General features: G+C 40.9%; 1 protein-coding gene across 11 annotated transcripts in view; it reads right to left on the reverse strand.

Annotated features, from left to right (window-relative positions):
* Positions 1–278: 278 nt before the first annotated feature.
* The window catches only part of AKAP9 (A-kinase anchoring protein 9), a 108,021-nt gene continuing 87,570 nt past the window's right edge, over positions 279–20,729 (reverse strand). For all 11 annotated transcript variants that reach the window (XM_035129723.2, XM_035129721.2, XM_035129719.2 and 8 more), the window contains 19 exons: positions 20,428–20,574; positions 19,571–20,032; positions 18,517–18,574; positions 18,239–18,363; positions 17,522–17,713; positions 16,064–16,252; positions 15,185–15,329; positions 13,256–13,451; positions 12,302–12,452; positions 10,798–11,466; positions 9,834–10,039; positions 7,796–7,907; positions 6,991–7,167; positions 5,423–5,623; positions 4,498–4,730; positions 3,684–3,769; positions 2,407–2,530; positions 992–1,131; positions 279–838 (listed from right to left, as the gene is read on the reverse strand). In XM_035129723.2, coding sequence (XP_034985614.2) covers positions 795–838; positions 992–1,131; positions 2,407–2,530; positions 3,684–3,769; positions 4,498–4,730; positions 5,423–5,623; positions 6,991–7,167; positions 7,796–7,907; positions 9,834–10,039; positions 10,798–11,466; positions 12,302–12,452; positions 13,256–13,451; positions 15,185–15,329; positions 16,064–16,252; positions 17,522–17,713; positions 18,239–18,363; positions 18,517–18,574; positions 19,571–20,032; positions 20,428–20,574 — 3,657 coding nt within the window. In that variant the 3' untranslated portion in view covers positions 279–794. The remainder of the gene's footprint in view (positions 839–991; positions 1,132–2,406; positions 2,531–3,683; positions 3,770–4,497; positions 4,731–5,422; positions 5,624–6,990; positions 7,168–7,795; positions 7,908–9,833; positions 10,040–10,797; positions 11,467–12,301; positions 12,453–13,255; positions 13,452–15,184; positions 15,330–16,063; positions 16,253–17,521; positions 17,714–18,238; positions 18,364–18,516; positions 18,575–19,570; positions 20,033–20,427; positions 20,575–20,729) is intronic.

A 20,729-nucleotide genomic window follows, 5' to 3' on the forward strand; every position in this document is an offset into this window, starting at 1 on the left:
ATTATGCAGATTCTATTTGTGCATGATCGTGCACACACAAGCTGGGCGGGCAGCTGATGTGTAGGGAAGACGCTTCCCCTCCAACTCATGAGGAGACCACTGGGGCAGGCCTCCTGAGCAAGGACGAGTCTCCAGAGTGCTCTTCATTTTGCACGTTTTCATGTATGCACGTGGGGGCCTGGAACCACCTGTAACAGTCTTATTGTAGCTAGTCAGAAGACTGGTTTTTTCCCAGCAGACCTAAAGTTTCAAAATAAATTTTGAACACAAGTCACACATTTAAAAGGATGAAATCATCTTTATTTCAGTACTTTGACAAAATACCCATAAAATTCAAAACTTCTACCTTTACAAAAATAGGTCTCTACGGGTGATATTTTTTCTCTGCAGTGCCAGTAGCAAATAGGATAAAATCATGAGAAGTCCTTCACTTATAACCTCATCAGAAAGTGTGGTGCACACTTGGGAGCTACACACTCGGCAATCTCAAGACATAAACGTTTCAACCTCTCAAACCGCCTGATAAATACACTTTAAATAATTTAATTGTTTAAATTAGCATTCCACAAATATACATGAAATTTAATGATCTGTTTCAAATGTCCACAAAAAGGGCCTATATACATAAGTTCCAGTCTTGGTGAAGGTGCCAGCAAGGTGAACTGCATACAATCATTGAGCTGTGTTCATGTTGGTCCCACAATATACACATACAAAAAGCACAGCAGCAGCAGCAGAGTTGCAAAAGGCATTTCATCTGATATCACTACCAGCGGTGAAAAAGGTCACAAGGATTATCTTCTGATACCAGAATGCAGTTGAGTGTATGAAGCAGGTGCTGTGGACCAAAATGAAACACATTAGTGGGTGGTGGTGGTGTGGCTTTGACAATTACAGACTTCCTGAAATTAACACAATGGTCTATGTGAACAGCAGTTGTTTTAAAGAAATACAAACTGGAGAGCAATAATTTCAAAAAAGAAACATTTACCTGACTGTACACTGCCAAGCCGCCTCTGTAGAGCCTCCAGACGGTTGATATAATCTGTTAAAGCCCTGTCAGGATCATAATTCTGCAGCTGAGAACATGCGAGGGAAACTGGGCTTAAATCAGTGTGGATGCCCTGGTACCTTAGAATGGAGAAAGAAGCAACAAAAGATGTTAGTTGGTATTGTAAAGTGCCTTCAGGTTGTAGAACGTGACAAATGCTGCAAAATAAGCAAAACTCTGTTCATGATTCCTGAATCATACAAAGATAAAAATACAGAAACTACACCAAACAAGTGCAACAGGTATGTCAATATACAATCCTCGGGCATTTATGCTGATCCTTCTGTAAAAGCCGTAATAACTTCCCTGTTGGCTTTGAAGCTCCAGGCACTCTGATGGTGCTATGTAAAACAGGGTCCCCAAACTAAGGCCCGGGGACCGGATGTGGCCCAATCGCCTTCTAAATCCGGCCTGCGGACAGTCCGGGAATCAACATGTTTTTACATGAGTAGAATGTGTCCTTTTATTTAAAATGCATCTCTGGGTTATTTGGGGGCCTGCCTGGTGTTTTTACATGAGTAGAATGTGTCATTTTATTCAAAATGCATCTCTGGGTTATTTGTGGGGCATAGGAATTCATTCATTTTTTCCCCCAATATATACTCTGGCCCCCCCCAAGGTCTGAGGGACAGTGGACCGGCCGCCTGCTGAAAAAGTTTGCTGACCCCTGATGTAAAATAACAAGAGTAGAAGAGGGCAAGAAGCTCCCTCCCCAAGGAGCTTCCAATCTAAAATTTGACACAGCGCATTAGGTTGATCAGGTCAAAGGTCCAACTAGCCAGCCATCCTGTTTCCAACTGTAGCCAATGACATGCCACCGGGAAGTCCAAAAGCAGGACACAAAGGTCAACGCTGCCTTCCTAGACCCAGCATCTGGTACTGAAAATGTGCACAGACTTTTATGGGGTGCATAGATTCCATTTATGAATTTGTCTGATCCCTTTTAAAAGCTATGAAAGTCACTGGGCCTTGCCACAGTATGTGGTAGGTAAATCCATTCATCAGTTATGTGGTGTAAGGGAGCATGTGTTCAATTGCCCCGATTCTACTACCAATACATTTTGTTGGTTGAAACTCCCCACCCAGTTCTAGTGTTTGAGAAAGGGACATGCATTTTCGGTATTTCTCCCACAGCCTCCTTGTAAGCCAGTATTCATGCCCAAGGAATGGCTTCCTTGATCAAGTCCGGGTCCAGCATTCAGTTTCCAGCAAAGTTCACAAAACATGGCATAAAGATGACAGCCTCTCTTAGCTTGTTTTGTCCCCAGTACCTCTGAAAATAGAAGCTACATGCTAATTTGCTTCAGCTCAGCCCATCACAGACATGCAAGTAAAGAACAAACACTGATATTTACCTATGCTGGTAGCTTAGAGGAGATCTAAGTGATTCCAGCTCTGATCTAGATCTGTAAGATGAATGCCTATGTTCTCCAAAGAGCTCCAGAACACCAGGGAAGGAATCAGGTCGCAGGTCATTACCTATGTAAACAAACAAATTAACTTTCTGCTAAAGAGAAGAAGCAAATTAAAGACTCCCATTTCTGCACACCAACAGCATTTAATGAACTTGTTTCTTGTAGCTTATGGGTGAAAATCATTGAAACGGGTGGCCTTAATTACAAATCATGCTGTCACCATTCAAGCCTATGCAACAGCCATGAGGGCTTAGAAGTATCCACTTAAACCCGCACAGCTTTGTTTAATTTACAACCCAGAAGCCGAGCCTTTCCAAAGAGGTCAAAGTATAATTTCTGGGCTTTGCTTGCTGGTTCTGAGCATTCAAATATTGTGTTCAAAACTTTTCTCAAATCAACACTATGGACTCTTCACAAAATGCAGAAATTTGAGTGTCGGGATAGTATCAGAAGTCTCCAATAACTCTTTGTATCATGCTACATGATTGCATTTTATTGCCTATATAAAGCCACAATGTCTGGTTTTGCAATTTAGAAGAAAAGCATAGGCCAGACATAGTGGCTTTAAATAGGCAATAAAATGCAATCATGTAGCATGATACAAAGAGTATCTACCGTAGTAGTGCAGAAGGCAAACCTCATGATGGTCACAGAATAGAAGCCGAAAGCAAATGCTATAGGCACTTGTTTAAGTTTGCTAAGCTCTGCTTACAATGGAATCTAAGTATGCGGCGCTTTGTGGAGATGACTGTCAGAGTGTTGAGGGCTCTGATACGTCTTCCCCATCCACTGTGTGAATGTGTGACTTGGCTTGGGTTTGTATTCTAGGTAAGAGCGACTTCATGAACTTCTGATTTTTGTTTTAGAGTGATGACTTTCCAGCCTTTCAAAGGGTCCATTTTAAACACCAATGTGCAGCACAGAATTTTAAAAATGTGCTACTTTGCAACTCTATTTATTTCCTCTCTCTCCAAATGATGGCCATGATAACACTGATGTGGTCACTTTAAGATCACCTGAGAACACCAACAAACAATTTCAAGAAAGCTATCCTTATATATGCATGACAGACACACACTCTTCTATGAATGGGGGAAAATGTCCCTCAAAAACCAAATCACTGGAAAAAGTTTATCTCATTGCTAACCTTAAAAAAATGAGACACTGGTCTCTAGGACTGCCAGATCTTAAAAGGGAATCTGTCAAAAATTATTTACCTGTATTCTGGCTAAAACCATCTCTGCTGATGCCTGTTAAACTATAACCAGTTACTCGGTGCCATCGACGGACTAGAAACTTCATTCTGCAATTTGAAAATGAACAAAGAAAGACTTGTCTATAAACATTTCCGATGGAAACAACAGGATTATAATTCTCCACAGACACATGAAACAGTTTACATAGCCAATCTCTAAATCAGCTAATGCAACTTGCTGGGCAGAGCAAACCAATGGCAGTGGGGAAAGAAGTGCCAAATCTGGAGTGCTGTCAATCTCATGCCATCCATCTCATGCCTCTCCTGCTTTCACTTATCAGGAGAGCTGAGTATTCAAAGCCTCCTCTTGGCCTGGCTCCCTGATCAGCTTTGGAGAAGAGACAGCCACAAAGGGTCCTGCAGCCACAATGAAGAGGCCTCCAGGAATGGAGTTCCTTCTCTGCTTTCAGAGAAAGATCATAAGTCCCTCAGGATGAAATTCCAGGGACCATAGCACTGCACCCCAACACTGCTTTTCTAATACATTTTAAAAATAATGTAGACTTTTTTTGTGTGTGAATATAAACATAGATAAACTAATAAGTTGTACAATTAGTGACATTCAGGAGAGAAAAATGAATCATGTTTCCTTAGGTACTGCAAGTAGAACACATGCCACAGAATCTCTTGATGCGTTTTCTGTCCATGATGTGTAACTTTGCAATGACACAGGGGCTCAGATTTAAATGGAGTGGACGCCTACTTTCATCATTTCTTTACACACGCAGGTCATTTATTTGGTTCACTTTATACAAAACAAATATCCTGTATCATACCTTGAAATTGCGATTAATACTCTAACTGCTGAGCGGAACCGAGTGAAACTCTTTGAACGGCGGGTGATCACCTCTAGGTCTGTGTAGGAAGGCTGCCCACCCATTCTGGCAAGGAGGGATAAGGTGGCGTCTTCACACTCCTGAAACCCGCCTAGTAAGAGCAGCAAATATTTCTTCTGGTATATGAGAGCCTTCCGAAAGCTCTCTGCTCTCAAATATCTGCCATAAATTCTCTAGAAAGGAAAGGAAATTAAATAATGTATTAAAAAATAACACACTCTGTCATGTCTAATGTCCGTATGGAGGTCATTATTTCCACCTATCCTAGGCCAGGAATGGGGGATTTTGTTGGACTACAACTCTCACCAGCCCCAGCCAGCATGGCCAATGGTTGGAGATGATAGGAGATGTGGTGCAGCAATCTCTGGAAGGCCACAAGTTCTCTGGAAGGCCACAAGTTCTCTAGCCCTGTCCACTACCCATGTAGCTCCTGAAGTTAGTATTGCAGTTTGAGGAGCTGCAACTGCAACCTTAACTGACAAAGGGAAAAGGCTCCACTTGCATGCAGAATGTTGGCCTTTTCCTTTCATTTATCCGAAGGAAAAGTCGGAAGAAAAATGAAAGAAGGGTAAGGTGTTAAGCAGACAAGGATGTGATAGGCCAGGGTTCAAATCTCCACTCAGCCTTGAATCGAGTTTGGGCCAATCACAGTCTGTCAGCCTAAGCTACCGCACAGAGTTGTTACAAGGATAAAATGGCGTGTGGGAGAATGATGAGGGCCACCTTGAGCTTCTCGGAGAAAAGGTGGGATATAAATGCAATAATAAGCATTTGCCCTCAGATTAATGAAAGAAGAAAAAAAACAAGTGATATTCTTAGCAATAGAACAAAATGTCCAAACAGCAGGCAATGAAAGGCCTCTTACCTTTAAAGCAGCATTTTCTGAATCTGACCCCAGTTCTCTCAGAAAAGCCTCGTTCCTTAATTCTGCCCTCAGCTTGGCCAGCTCTGCTTCGGCCTGCTTCAGGGACTGCTGCAGAGTCAATTTCTCTTTGCTCCAGAGCTCTCTTTCAGAAGCAAGGAGAGTATCGACACTCCCTCCATTGTTCAGCGACAGTCTGAAAGTCTTGTGAAATTTCAGAAGAAATGCAGAATTAAGTCCACCAGTACCAACAAGGCAAACACCAATTTCAGGGGAGGAATCTTCCTCAGGTCTAGCAGGGGAGTAAAAGTTTAAATCTCCCCTCCAGCAGAAGACAGCAGCTCAGGGGTACAGCATCTTGCTTTGTGTGCAAAAAAGTCTGAAGCTCAATTCCCCCAGCATCTCCAGGTAGGGCAGGGAAAGAACCCTGTCTGAAATCCTGAAGGTATTGCCAGTAGGTATAGACAAAACTCATGAGCTATACAGACCAACTGTCTGACTCAGTATAGGGCAAGCTTCCTAAACCTGCTAGGATCCTAACCATTGTTTACCATCCGGCTAATGAGTGCAGAAAGAACGCAAGAGAGCTCCACAGCTGGTCGCTGTCAGTTGGTACCCATGGAAACACAGCCAAGCAAGAGGCAGGTGCGGGAGAGAAAGCAGCCACTGTATATGTTTATCTGGTTCATATCCATGGACCTTGTTGCCCGAGACAAGGCAGAAGGGCTTCAAAATCTTGTAGGAGGCTCTTAATGATACAGTCTGAGAAGTATCAGCATGGCTAGCTGCTAGACAGCAGAATAAAGAGGACCCGGGAGAAGGTAAGGGCAGGGATGGTGAAGTTATTCAGTCCCAACCTGAGCAGCCATTGAGGGAACAAAGCTGGGTGTTATGCCCAGAGGTGAGGTAGCAACGGAAGGGAGTGACCTAGAACAGGGGTCCCCAGACTACCCTGGGGACCCCCGCCACCTGCTGCCGCCACCTGCTCTTACTGGCGCGGCGCGGCTGCCGACTTCTGACCCGGAAAAGCGACGGAAATAGCTTGTGCGCACGCGTCATTTCCGGTGTACTTCCGGGTCGGAGGAGGCTTCTGCACATGCGCACAAGCTATTTCCGGCACTTTCCAGGTCGGGAGTGTGCCAGAAATAGCGTTTGCGCACACAGCCGCGCGCCCCCGCATGCGCTCCACCACCCTCCGGCCCACCACGCAATTGGCGCGGTGGGCATCTGGCCCAAAGCCGAGTAAGTTTGGGGACCCCTGACCTAGAGGAAGAGCCAACAGGCATCCCTGTGATGAGATGGGTCTTGATTCCAGTAGGGCAGGGTTTCCCATATACTTGGGTCTCCATCTGTTGTTGGACCACAACTCCCATCATCCCTAGCTACCAGTGGTCAGGGATGATGGGAACTGTAGTCCAAAAACAGCTGGAGACCCAAATTTGGAAAACATGCATTTAAAAATGTGCAAGTTAACTGCAATGCACTCAGCTTAAGAGACGTATGACTCAGTCCATCTGGACAAACAAGGTGAATTGAAGGACTATTTATATTCAAATTAGGTAGAAACATACCGAGTCTCCACACGCCCCTCTCTGCTGGTATCGTCTAAGCTCCTCCTCCAGTTTCATGACTGCATTTCTCAAATTGTTCTTCTCCTCACTCAGTCTGCTGACAAACCCAGTCAATTCAGCATTCTGTTTTAGTAATCTTTCAGTCAATGAAGCAGAGGATGGCAAGTCTGAACTTATCTAGATAGAAAAACAAGAGTAGATCAGTATGGATCTCAGGAATTTTTTTAAAAAATGCTAGAAGATCAGGAAAAGAGTACCCACAATTGTTCTTTAAATCAACTTTGGAAAAACTTTCATGAAACAATGTAACAAAATAACACAGCTAAATATACCTATTTTATTATTTTGCTAAATTTTGATCTCTTGGGAGCCACCCTGACCTCCCCATATTGAGTCAGAAAGGAGGGAAGAAATACCGTATATTCCGGTGTATAAGAAGACGGGGCGTATAAGACGACCCCCAACTTTTCCAGTTAAAATATAGAGTTTGGGATATACTTGCTGTATACGACCCGGCGTATAAGACGACCCCCGACTTTTGAGAAGATTTTCCTGGGTTAAAAAGTCTTATACGCAGGAATATACAGTATTTTAAATAAATTAATAATAATTTTAATGGATAGAGTCCCATACTAGGGTAAACTAAGTTCCATCAGAATTCAATAGGACCTATGTCCACAGAACGATGTGTACAGAATTCACAGAAAATGTAGCATGTTTTGCATACATGCATTAATTTATCAGGCCTACATACTTACGACATTCTGTATCAGAAACGTCTTGAATAAGTGCTAATTTCTCTCACCTCTGCTTCCGTGTTGGGCAAGCCAGACAGCATTCGTAACTGCAAGATAACTTCTTCAATGTTATTCTGTATCCCAACAAAGCCTTCATCATCTGCTTTTTCAAATGGTAATCTGGAATAAATAAAAACAACTTTATTTAGGTAGAGTAACAGTATGCATATAGGCATAAACGTAGCATAACACAAGAACTGGTGCCTAGTTTTCATTTCTATAGTCTAGCTTTTAGGATTAACATAAAATTAATACAAAGTAAATGCGAATCTAAAATGTGGCTAAACGCTATGGCATCTTCCTGGTCTACATCACTGTCCTGCAGAGATTAAAACTTTTATTCAAGAACTTACGTCATTTTCTCCTGGAGAGCTTTTCTTTGACTTATACCATATTAAAAAAGGTAAAGGACCCTGGACAGTTAAGTCAAAAGCGACTATGGGGTTGCGGCGCTCATCTCACTTTCAGGCCAAGAGACCCGGTGTTTGTCTGCAGACAGCTTTCTGAGTCATGTGGCCAGCATGACTAAACTGCTTCTGACACAACAGAACATCATGACAGAAACCAGAGTGCACGGAAACACAGTTTACCTTCCTGCCACAGCAGTACCTATTTATCTACTTGCACTAGCATGCTTTCGAACTGCTAGGTTGGCAGGAGCTGAGACAGAGCTACGGGAGCTCACTCCGTTGCGGGGATTCGAACCGCCAACCTTCCAATCAGCAAGCCCAAGAGGCTCAGTGGTTTAGACCACAGCGCCACCCGCGTCCCATTCCTGGGCTTGATCCCCAGCATCTCCAGTTAAAGCATATCGGGCAGCAACACAGGATATGATTTCTGCATGAGATCCAGAGAGTCATTGCCTGCCATGGTAAACCATCCTGGGCTACAAGGACCCATAATGGTCTGACTCTGCACAAACCGCTTCAACTCAGGCAGTTTATTTCGGACATCATGAAAGGGAAGGAAACTGTTACATTTTACCCTGTTTCTCATATTTTAAGGCATCCCCATAAAATAAGCCATAGCAGGATTTTTAAGCATTCAAGGAATATAAGCCATACCCCGAAAATAAGACATAGTGATAGGAGCAGCAGCAATGCCGGCCGCGGCAGGAGGAGGAGGAAAAAAATAAGACATCCCTTGAAAATAAGCCATAGTGTGTTTTTTTGAGGAAAAAATAAATATAAGACGTGTCTTATAATATGAGAAACACGGTAAGTTATTGCCACTGGAATTTAGTGGCACAAATGCTCTGCCTCAAGTGTCAAAATACTCTGGGTTGTACGGTCATACCTTGGTTGTCGAAAGGAATCCGTTCCGGAAGTCCTTTCGACTTCTAAAAACATTAAAAAACCAAGGCATGGCTTCTGATTGGCTGCAGGAGCTTCCTGCACTCGGCCGGAAGTTGCGGAAGCCGCGTCGGACATTAGGGTTCCAAAGAACATTCGCAAACTGGAACACTCACTTCCGGGTTTGTGGTGTTCGGGAGCCAGAACATTTGACTCGCAAGGTGTTCGTGAACCAAGGTATGACTGTACTGTATTCAGCTAAGTTGTACTCAGAGGAGATCTATCAACGCTAATGGACCCAACTTAGTCATGTTTATTTATTTCAGTGGGTGTCCTGTGAATAAAACATATGACTCTGTGCATCTTTGGATGGGCTGCTCCACCTCAGTCAACAAAATATATTGAGCGTAGAACTTGATGGTATGGCTTCTACCACATAAATTTTACCTCCTCGTATTTAAGCAAGTGATTCATACATTTTGGCATTGGTAGGTAGCCAAAGTTTACATTCAGAATGACCTAACCCCAAAAGGATAGCACTTTTCTGATGTCAATTAGAAAAGCATGTTATCTCCTTCTGAACCAAGGGGAGGATCTTTGTCTCAAAGTGAACACAGTCAATTAAAGTCCACATCCTCCAAAGTGTGGCATGCTGCTAATAGAAAAGAGCCAACCACCTTAACAATAAAAGCGTAAGCTGAGTCATTGGTTTCTGAACATCCAGTTATTGTCATGAGCAAGATATCACTCTAACCTTTGGGCAGCTTTGTTAGCCAGATGTTTCAATGTGGAAGACACACTTGTAAGCTTCTGTCCAATCATTTGCAGATCTTGAGATTCCTTGGTAGCATCTCCCATGCCAGCTAGGGCAGAATAGGACAATTCTTTTGTTTCAACTTCTCCAATTTTCTGCTGGAAAACCCATTTTCTGGTTCGCTCGTTAGATGTATCCCAAGTAGTCTGTACATGCAAAGGTTTGGGGGCAGGGAAATTGAATTTCCATATTTAGTACAAAAATCCTATTCTTGAATTAAATGAAAGGACTGATAGGACTATTTTAGACATGTAACATTAAAAGATACCAATTTGCATAATTACAAAGAATAAATGGTGATTTCATTTGAATAAAGGCTGCATTAAAAAAACCCAACCCAACTATTAGTAGCTTCAAGCTGCATACTTCATGCCGCAAAGCTATTTAGAAAAGAATTTTCAAATAGGTATACAACATATACAAGGACATTAGCTACTTAACAATCTATGAAATATCCTTGACCACCGTATAACTGGCTTAGATGAAGTTAAGCACCTCACAAACTTTTAGGTGCTGTTTTTAAAAATGATCCTACTTATTTTTCAGCTATTGTTATCTGTAATTGTTGCTGGTTTTTATTGGTCTTTTCTTTTCCCCTTTTTAGTAGATTTAAACTTCTTGTAAGCTGCCCTGAACACAGTGGAAGGGCAGAGCATGAATTATCTTAATGAAATTTATTAGCATTCGCAATAGCAATTTTTGACAGATGCTAGGAGAGCTTAATGAAATACCTAAAATGTTGATTTCAAAATTACCCCCCAAAGTCCATTGCCCTTCATTCCCCCCACTTAAAAGCAATTTTGATTCATGCAGTTAAGACTCAATGACCTAGAAATTACCAATTTTTATCGGGCAATTAAAATCACTTGCAATTTTTAACTTTATGTTCTAAAAGCTACCATACCTCATTTAGATTCTGACATACTGCTTTTTCCACTTTTACTCCGGGCTCTTCTCTCTGTTCTCTTTGCTGCAATTCTTGGATTGTTTCTTGCAATTTCTTTTCCTCACATTGCAGCTGATGAACCTGTTGTCTCTTCTCCCCAAGCTGCCACTGAAGATCTTCTACCTTGGATTCCAATTCGTGTACTTTTTTCTGTGCCAGGATGTTAGCATCTTGCTCAGTCTGTAGAGCTTTTCTTTGCACCTGTCTCTCCTTTTCCACCTGTTGTTTCAATTGCACAACTTCCAATTTATATTTCTCAGTTTCGCTAACCAGGGCAACTATACAGTCATGTTTTTCGTCCAGTTGTTTTTGCAGATCCTGGAGTAACTCTTCAGCTGGTGTAAGAGTTCCATCCTGACTTTTCTGGTCAGCTGCCTGAAGCTGGGCACACAACTCTCTCTCCCTTTCTAGCGCACTGTTTATCTCAAGAACCCTGAATCTCTCAGATTCCAGGAGTACCTGAAGTTCAGAGTTACAGCTGCGCTCCTGGGACAACTGGGCTGCATTCAACGTTTCTTGGGACTGGATCTTCTTTTGCAAATCAGTTGACAGCTCTCTCTCCAGCTCCAAAAGATTACTCAGTTCTACAACTTTTTGTTTCTCATTTTCTAGGGAATATTTCAAATCCTTCCAAAAGGAAAAAAAAGAAAATCATACACAACTGTCTGCATGAATCTGAAAATAAAACTTGAATGTTGACACTACTTGGGCTGAAGAAGATCTTACTAGATGTGATTCTAATTCAGGGCTTAACCTAATGCTGGAGTCTCTTCATTAAATACTTTCCCCCTGACTCCATTAAAAAGGATTAAAGTACGTATTACATATGCAGACCTGCAAATATATCAACTTAAAAGGCTTGTTAAAAGAGGAAAGTCCTCTGCTGTCTTTTTGGTGCCTACTGAGAATGTGCTGAAATGTAAATTTATTTCTGACAACTTGAAGGGATTCAGACTCCCACCTACTGGCATATCAAAAAAACCTCAGGCATCATTTGACAGCTGAGTAGATTTAAACTTGGTAAAAAGGAAGAGGAGGAGGAATAGTTCACATACTTATTAGAAGTATACGGTCCATCATGGGAGAGACTAGCATGCTGGAACACATTCCTTGTATGCATACAAGGTTGCAGGCTTACTTCCAGGAATCACTAGCTAAATGGCTCAGATATAGTAATGTAAAAGACCTCTGCCTGACACTCTAAAAGAGATAATGCTAGTTAGAGTGGACAATACTGAACTAGATGGACAAATAAAAAGTCTGACTTTGCATAAGACTGCTTCTCATGTCCCTAAAAGGATGAACATATGACTTCAGGTACTGAAACACACACTGTCAGTCAGCGCACCGCTTCTACTTCCACACCTTGTTTGCGGCATCATTATTCAGTTAGATAAAATCTATAGCTCTGTATATCTACACTCTGCATGCTCAGAATGTTTTAAGGGTCAAGAACTGTTACCTCAAGCTCTTCTTTTCCTCTTTCTTCACTGCGTTCTATTTTAGCCCTTCCTTTCTCCAAAGCCCATTGAAGCTCTCTTGATTTCTTCTGTTCACTTGCCATGGTGTCTTTGAGCAAATCTAATTCAGCTGCTTTCCCCTTAAGTTCATTTCTGACAAAAGTCAAGACAAGGTTGCCTTTATAAACCTTTTCTAAGAAAGTAACTAGAACAGGATAAATTATTCACACATGTGTGGACACTGAGTGTGAAACTACATGTTAAAAGGGAAACATTAGGTTCTCAACTTCATCTTTGCCTCCTAATAGTAATGGGGGGTGGACGTGGACATTTGTTTAGGAAGTACTGAATCCTTCCTTGCACACTAATTCAACATCATCCCAACCCTCCGTGTTTGTGGAGTTAACATGTTCCTTATAGAATATTTTTTCTTAAGCATCAGCAAAATGAGGCAAGTCAATCTGAGGGATTATCCACCCTTACCTTACCTTTTGCCCCTCTTTCCAGGGTTTTTGTTTTTTGTTTTGCCCCAGATGTTTCCCCATGTAAACCTGCTCTTTAGTGGTTAATCGGGGCAAGCATTAATTTGGGTATCCGTGGATTGCTATTTGCTCTGATTGACCTTTAAAGAGTAGGTTTTCACAGGCAAAGCTCTGGAGCAGAAAAGAAAAGAAAGAAAGGATGCTAAGGCATGGAGCTTTAAAGCACAGGCTGTGCATGGAAAGAGTGGAAAGCTCAGTGTGAATAAGCCCTGATTTAAGTAATTAAACAGATTAAAATAACCAACCCCATATCACATTAGCTATTATAGCTATTACAGTTTGAGGCCGTTGGTTTTTTCTATAATTAAAAACCAGAGAAGTCATACTGACTTTGTATGAAAAATTATGGATATATAATTTATATTGACATTAAACTTCAGATTTACTATAGGACCCAGCCAATGAGAACCTCACCTGATGGCTTCCAGGTCTCTTAAGTGCTTATGCTGGGCTTTCAGTGTTGTTTCCAGTTCCAGTTTAGTTTGTCCAAGTTCATTCTTCAGTTCTGCAACCACCACCCTCTCAGAATTCAGCTGCTCCTGAACTTCAGCTGCTTTGTCCTTTATATTATTGAGCTCCATTTGCACCTCCATGTTGTACCCCAACAATTCTAGAGAATATGCAGTCAAACAATAAGTAACTGATTGTACACACTAATCCTTTATGATGAAAAAAACGCCCTGAGCAAATGGCTGTAGCAAGTCCAATATACCATTTACAAAACACGTTTGATTTCAGCAAATGGTAGCAAAGAAACAGGTACACACACACATATGTCAAGAAAGGCAGCACTAGCCTGAAGGAACAGGAAGAGACAGTTCTTCCATGTAACTTCACAGGAAGTTGTTGACTCTCCCTCCCTTGAAGCCAGTTCCTTTTGTGCCTTCACTCAGAACAGACCCTTGACATACCTCTCTCGTCTTCTGTCTTCTCCTTCCTCAAGCTTTTTGGCATACTGTATTGTGACTGTTTACCAGTATGTTAGATTTCTTTAGTTAGTGTGACTGTGCTTGCCTCAGAATTGCTCTTAGTCACAAACAAATATCAGCTTTATTTTGCCCTATTAAGTAAGCCACCCTCCCCTCAGTCTGTTGTCTATTCCCTGCTTTTCCCTATGCCTCCTTCATTTAGGCAAGCAGTTTTCAAAGATGGGAAAGGCTTTGGGAAAAAGCACCACCTCACCCACCTCCAAGGCATGTGTGCTTCAGAGTCTGTCATCCAGATTATCAAGTGTTGCAGAGGTCGAGACGTAGAATGAGGGAGAAGGTGCCTAAAGAGGTAGACCCAATGGCACCTGAAATACAGCGCCCCAACTACTATCTTGCAGGTGCAGTTCAGAGCGGTGGCAACTGTATGCATGGCCCAAACTTGCCCCACATTAGAAGTGATGACAGTGGGTGGCGGCTCTGGTTGAATAGAGGAGGAGGAAGGAATACAGCTCCTGGCCAATGGAGGGAATGGCAGCAGACAAGCAAGATACAGAAGGGAGGGAGCTGAAACTGCAAGACTTCTTCCCACTCTTTTCAGGCAGGCAAGCAAACGGAGGAGAAATTCTCAAAGGGAAACCTACATCAGCCCTAACTCCTGAAGTTGTTTTATAGTCTGCTTCTTCTGAAGAGACTTCTTGGATTGAGGAGTTCCCACCCAGTTATCTAATGTGGAATTTTCCCCAGTAAGTCACCCCCATTCTGCCTTAGTAAATATATGCACAAGCAAATAAAACCTGCTTTCTTGTCTCATATATCAGCAGAGCTAGCTAGAAACTACCAGGGTGCCAAGTAAAACCATGCCATCAGCCATGAAGTGTAATTATAGACAGCCCTTTTGTCACTGTCATCCATACCAGTCCTTTCAAAATAACCAGTTCAAGAGAAGAGACGATTTTTGGTTTAGCCATGTCTCCTGAAATAGGACAAGGTTCTAGGCAAAGAGACTGTGGAAATCTCTTTCAAAGTTCATTGCTGCCTACCAGTTCAGAGAAGAAAATTAATAGCACTTCTGATGCCAAACATCCACCAATGAGTGGGAAACTGGCACGTCCAACAAGGAGACTTGTAACTGTCTTTTTATTCATTTGTCTATGTCTAGTTTTCCTATCTCCCATTTCCCCTCCTCTAGGGTCCTCCTTAGCTTGGCCAGGAAAAGAACTGAGGTTTCAAGGGAGGGAGAGTCAACTTCCTTGGGAAGGCATTTCTTGCCTTCAACTGTAGGGGGAACCAAAGCCCACTTGACACCCTAACACCCAAGTAGAAACATCTTTCAGATAAGAACAACGGCTCCATCTATTAGCAGATGTTTATGGATATATAAGCATACACATCAACACAGAGTCATATAAATTACCATGACATTTTGGCTCCATTTCTAGTTCTCCCCTTAGATCAGTTCTTCTGTTGTTCAGCTGAGCATGCAATGAATTGATTTCCATTAATAGACTTCTTCTATCCGCATTCTGAATGCAGTCGACAGCAGTTCTCTGAAATATGTGCTGTTATCAATTAGAAACAAAAGAACGAACAATAATATCAAATGAGTGAGCAATAACCCAGATTATTATCTAAAATGTGTCTTCACAATTTAGCAAGTTATTGTCATCTCAAGCATTTTATATGGAACACTGTGTTTGCCACTGAAGAGCACATTATGCAAAATATGCAGGATTTCATCAAGGGATCAATAATAACTATTAATGTTTTTAGTTTTATCATTTCTGTGCGGAGATCTTCAGTAACAAGTCTTCCACTTTTCTTAAACTGTATTTCTATAAAATAAAAGCATTGTGGTATCGAAATAGCATGACACTACATCTTTATAGCATGCTTTTCAATTTACATTTTTAAGTAAAGGAAATATTCCTGTTGCAGTGCAATTCTATATATATCTACTCAGAAGTAAGTTTCAATGGAGCTTAGGGGGTACAAAGGTATAGGTTTACAGTCAAAGATGGAAAAAGTTCATAAACTACAATACTGAAGAAAGTTCAAAAGCTGACTCTCTGGGAACAACCTTAGCAACATGGAAGGCATTTTCAGATGAAACGGTGTATAAATTGTTCCCCCGATATGCTTTTGGACATGGGATTGACAGGAAAGACTGTGGGAGCAACAGGCAAGACCACTGCTAGGATTTAAAAAACACAACGTGAAGAGCTTCTGTAGTTTAATAATTTAAAAGTTTATCAAGAGAGAATCACAATTTTTGCCATACATGAGTAAGTCTTACCTGTTCTTGAAGTCTCTTTTCCAACTGATCCACTATCTCCATTACGTCTCTAATGCCCATTTCAGCCAATTCCATTTGAAATGCTGCTAGAAGAACATCCTTTTCTTTTTGAAACACTTGTTGAACAGCATACAGAAGTTCAGCTCGCCAATCTGAAACAGCTTCAGAAGATTCAGATCCTGCATAAAACTACAAAGGCATGAATGCAATTAAGTAGTCATATCATCACATCAAACTTTTTGGTTAACTTTCATTGATCTGGCTTCTAATTTATGCATATTATTTAAATATATTTAAATACTACTGGGAATGCAATACCTGTGCTTTTTTGAGGGATACCGAAGAGCGCTGTTTTTCTAAGAGGAAATAGCTTACCCTTTATTCAGCGCAAATTGCCTAAATGCAACTCATTGTTGCCTTCCTGCAGAGTTAATTTCAACATATTTTGTTGCCACTCATTTGTGCCAGGTACAAGATTTTCAATCTCCATTTCATCAGGATAAGAAATGTGGCCATCAGTAATACTCAAAGAAGCTACGTATATGTTTTGAGGTGGCCCAAATTGCTGGAACAGATTCTGGGTTAGCTGTGGTGGTGACTGGAGTAAAGCTTGTGGTAAATGTTGTAGCAGAACATTTGGAATCTGGAGACAACTCTTAGCGTGTTAAGTGTGACAACTGGGGCCTGACGCCTTCAATAATATGTGCGAGTGCTAGGTCCAGTTTTTGTAAACAACTGAAAAGCTGAATAAACTCTCAAAATAGTTGTTGTTGGGTTAAGTTTTGCTTAGAGGGCCAGGGAAGGTGAGCCGTATTGCAACCTCCCGTTCATTTTAGGAGCGCTATTGTGCTGGATTCTGCATTAAAAATTGTCATTCTTGACCCTTTTGCCCTTCGCTTAAGTAAAATAATAATTAAATCCAACTAAAACTGTAACAAATAATATGACCACATTCTCAGTTTGATTGCTTCTGTATATGACTGGTCAGGCTTTACTTTTTGTTATTTTGGCATTGGCCCTTCTGCCTTCGAAGTCTTCAAAGCCACTTTTGAATCAAATGTATTTGAAAAGCTGCTTGTGATTTTGGTATGTTACTGTTCAAAGCAGAAAATCAGAGGTCCTGCTGAGTGTGTAAAAGCTCTCTGGAGCTTGCATGACTTGGGTTGTAATTCTATATACACATTCCCAGGAGTAAGTCTAAGTTGAGCTGTATATGATTGATTTACATATGGCAACAATTAGATTAGTACTTTCTTATCTCTGCTTGCAATGGGCAAACTTAAAAATCACTTGCATACGATTTAGCAAGGATCTTAAATTTACTTGCAGTCAATTTTTAGCCCTTCATAGCCCTCTTCTATCAAAGAATGCACAACGAATATTTCACATTAGCTTATGTAAAGAAAAAGGCATCTAGTACAAACCATGAAGACTAAGTAGTTTTGCAGTTATAATTACCTCAGTGTCCCTGTGAATCTGCATTTTTGCAATTACATCCTTCAAAGATGAAACAGTGCCCAAGAAAGCCTTACGTTCTTCTAGCCAAAATTCTGGGCCTTGTTTAAGAGAATGTATGTTACTTTCCTTATAAGGAGATTCTGAGAGAGAGATAATCTGTTCACCTTCCCGATGAATAGCTCTTAGCAATCCCTGTTAAAAAAGAAGAAGCCAAAAGCTGTTTTAAAATCACGCTGTATGTTGCTTACCATTCTGAGCACATCATATCAAATCTGCCATGCAAAGATAAAGGGGCAGTCCAAAGACAAAGGGACTTTGTCCCCCTATGTGCTCAAACTTGCATGTGCCTTAGGCTTGAACACTCTCTCCCTACCTTTATGGCTGTAAAGAAGAGATTGGAAGCTATCACTTTTCAATAACCCAAAGATCCTCATTTTGCCCTACTCCTTGTGTTTACGACTTGCTTTGAAACCATAGTTATTTTTTAAAAAAACTCAAATTTGGAAGTAAGGGGGAGTTGTGATTTCTTTAAAAATTGAAGTGAAAGATTATACTTTTCTCATTGTGCTCAAACTGGCCCAGAGCAATGGCTATAACAAAGGGGAAATGATGGCTCCTCAAACAGTATGTATGTTTTTCTGTTTCTACACCTCTAATCTCTGTAATAGTTGTTGCAAGGATTCCAGATTATATTGGTATAAAAATCCCCTTATTTACCTTTATTCCCTTTGGAAGAATATCTGTTGATTCTTCACCTTCATCTCCTATTCCTTCTGATACAGCACCTGATCCTTGGCTTGGTGGTACAAGATAGGCTCCTTGGCTCCAGTCTGAACTAGAGTCTAAAAGAAGCAAATCATTGGGACAAATCAACATGGCTTCTGCAAAGGGAAGTACTGCCAAGCACAGCAAGAGACAGGGGACAGACTTAACTGTATTTGGAAATATTGGGGGAAACTGAATCTGCATGCAGGAAAAAAACATTGTTCTCTTACCACTGGAGCATCCATCTCTAGCATTAGAAGATGAGGGTTGTGCAATGCCAGGGATCTCCTAAAATTTGAATAAATAAATAAATAAATCTAAAGATCAAGATTGAGTTTACTGTAATAAATTGATGAACTGCCTTTTTTAAAGAAAACAACAACAAAAGCAACCAGTACAACTTCTTCTTCTTCTTCTTCTTCTTCTTCTTCTTCTTCTTCTTCTTCTTCTTCTTCTTCTTCTTCTTCTTCTTCTTCTTCTTCTTCTTCTTCTTCTTCTTCTTCTTCTTCTTGCTGTTGTTGTTGTTGTTTTTAAATACAACCACACTTCATTATCATCTACAAGGTCAGCACAAAAGCAACCAACTTTCACAGCTTAAATTCAGCTTGCTTTCAACAATTTATAACATCTCTGCATTTCAATTTACACCAGCCACTGAAAGTTAGAGGGAAAAGTATTTGAGGCCCACTTTAAAATGTTGATTCCATTAAATCCCTGACCAGCATTTCATTTTATGGGAATCCAATTCGTGTCCCAATAAGCTGCCCATAAGTTTCACTAAGTTTCAGCTAAGCCACCACATTTCACACACACAACCTTTTTATAAAAAGAAATTGGAGCACTAATCAGTATTCCTCAACAAGGGCAGATTCGTTCTCCAAGGGCCTCCAGACATTGAGTCCTACCCTAAACCTTTCAAAGCCCTCCCAGACCCCTTTCATTACACCCTCCCTCTCTTATCCCTATGAATCCCCAGAGAACCCTAAATAAGGCAGCTATTTCCTATGAAGAGTGCTAGTTTCAGAAGCATCATATGTGCTCACTTCTAATAGCCACGAGTGCCACAAAAAGAACATCATCATCTGCAACATCTATGGACACCCGCAAGAAAAACATTCATCCCACATATCACTGGATTCCCCCGGACTGATGAGAAACTATGTGGACATTTATCTGATAAGAGATAGAACTTCATGATGCTCTGACTGGTGCAACACCCTTGTACACACCCTGCAAACCCTCTTGTTCAAAATGAAGTGTTGTGAGGTTATTAATAATACACACCTCTTTATCTCTCAGGGCTTCTATGACATCCTTCAAGGTGTTACATTCCTCCGTTAATTCCTGCACTACAATAAACTGCTCTCTTTTTAGTGCATCCGATTCCGAGATATGCCTGGTCTCCATATCCATTATTTCAGCAGCATGTAGCTCCTGCATTTTGTCAATTTTTGAACTGAATTCTTTGATGATTTCTGCAACCTCCTCTGAAGAACACCCATTCTGTAAATCAATCTGAATTTCCTCATTTTTGACAAGGAGCTGTGAAGTTTGGTTGCAACTGTTGATGTGCAGGGCTTTGTCAGTCTGACATGATGCATCAGTTCTATTGATACAAACACCCGGCGACTTTTCAATGCACTTTTCCTTTCTCACATAATTTTCAATTTTCTCTTCTGCCTCAGCCAGCTTATCTTTGGTTTGCCTTAGATCTTCTTCGAGACGAAGTAAACTTGTTTCTTTTACCTAGAAATGGATCAGAATTACAGGTGTTTCAAATACCTTTTTTGAAGTATCGAGTCTAAAACATCTGAAGTGGTTCGGGCCTTGTTAAAAAGTCAAATTTTTATTGTTGGCAGTCAGTGGCCATTACAATGTAACTCACAAAAACAAACAAGGGAATCCAACTGTAAGTTAAACATGGACATTTTCAGAAATAGAAATTGTACAAACATAAAATGGTAAAGCTCCTTAAATCATTTAAATTAAAAAAAACCCATAGGTAGCTTTGGGCACATTTATGTGGAAAAACATCATGCAAATTGATATAAGAATAAGAATACCACCCTTCAACCAAGCAGTCTTTTATGAAAATATTATTAGCTCAAAATGAAATAATTATGGCAATGTTCAGTTCTTACCATTAACTGCTCATTAAGTTTTTCTGCCTTTTCTCTGTAACTATTGAGCTCTTCTTTAGCAGCAACAGACTCAGCTCTGATTCTCTCTAGTTCAGGATCATCAGACAGTATATTTCTTTCTTTCTTTTCACTCAATTCTTTAGCCACCTGCACAGCAATGTATAAAAAAACCCAATTTTGCGACTATGTTTTGCTTATTTGCTACTACAACCCTGATATCATGATTCCTCGTGACATAAGTTGTGTAACAAAGCTTTAAGTAGTTCATTAGGTTGCTAACCAATGAAATCAGTACCATGCAT

This window comes from Zootoca vivipara, chromosome 12 (genome assembly GCF_963506605.1).
Source record: "Zootoca vivipara chromosome 12, rZooViv1.1, whole genome shotgun sequence".
Taxonomy (NCBI): domain Eukaryota; kingdom Metazoa; phylum Chordata; class Lepidosauria; order Squamata; family Lacertidae; genus Zootoca; species Zootoca vivipara.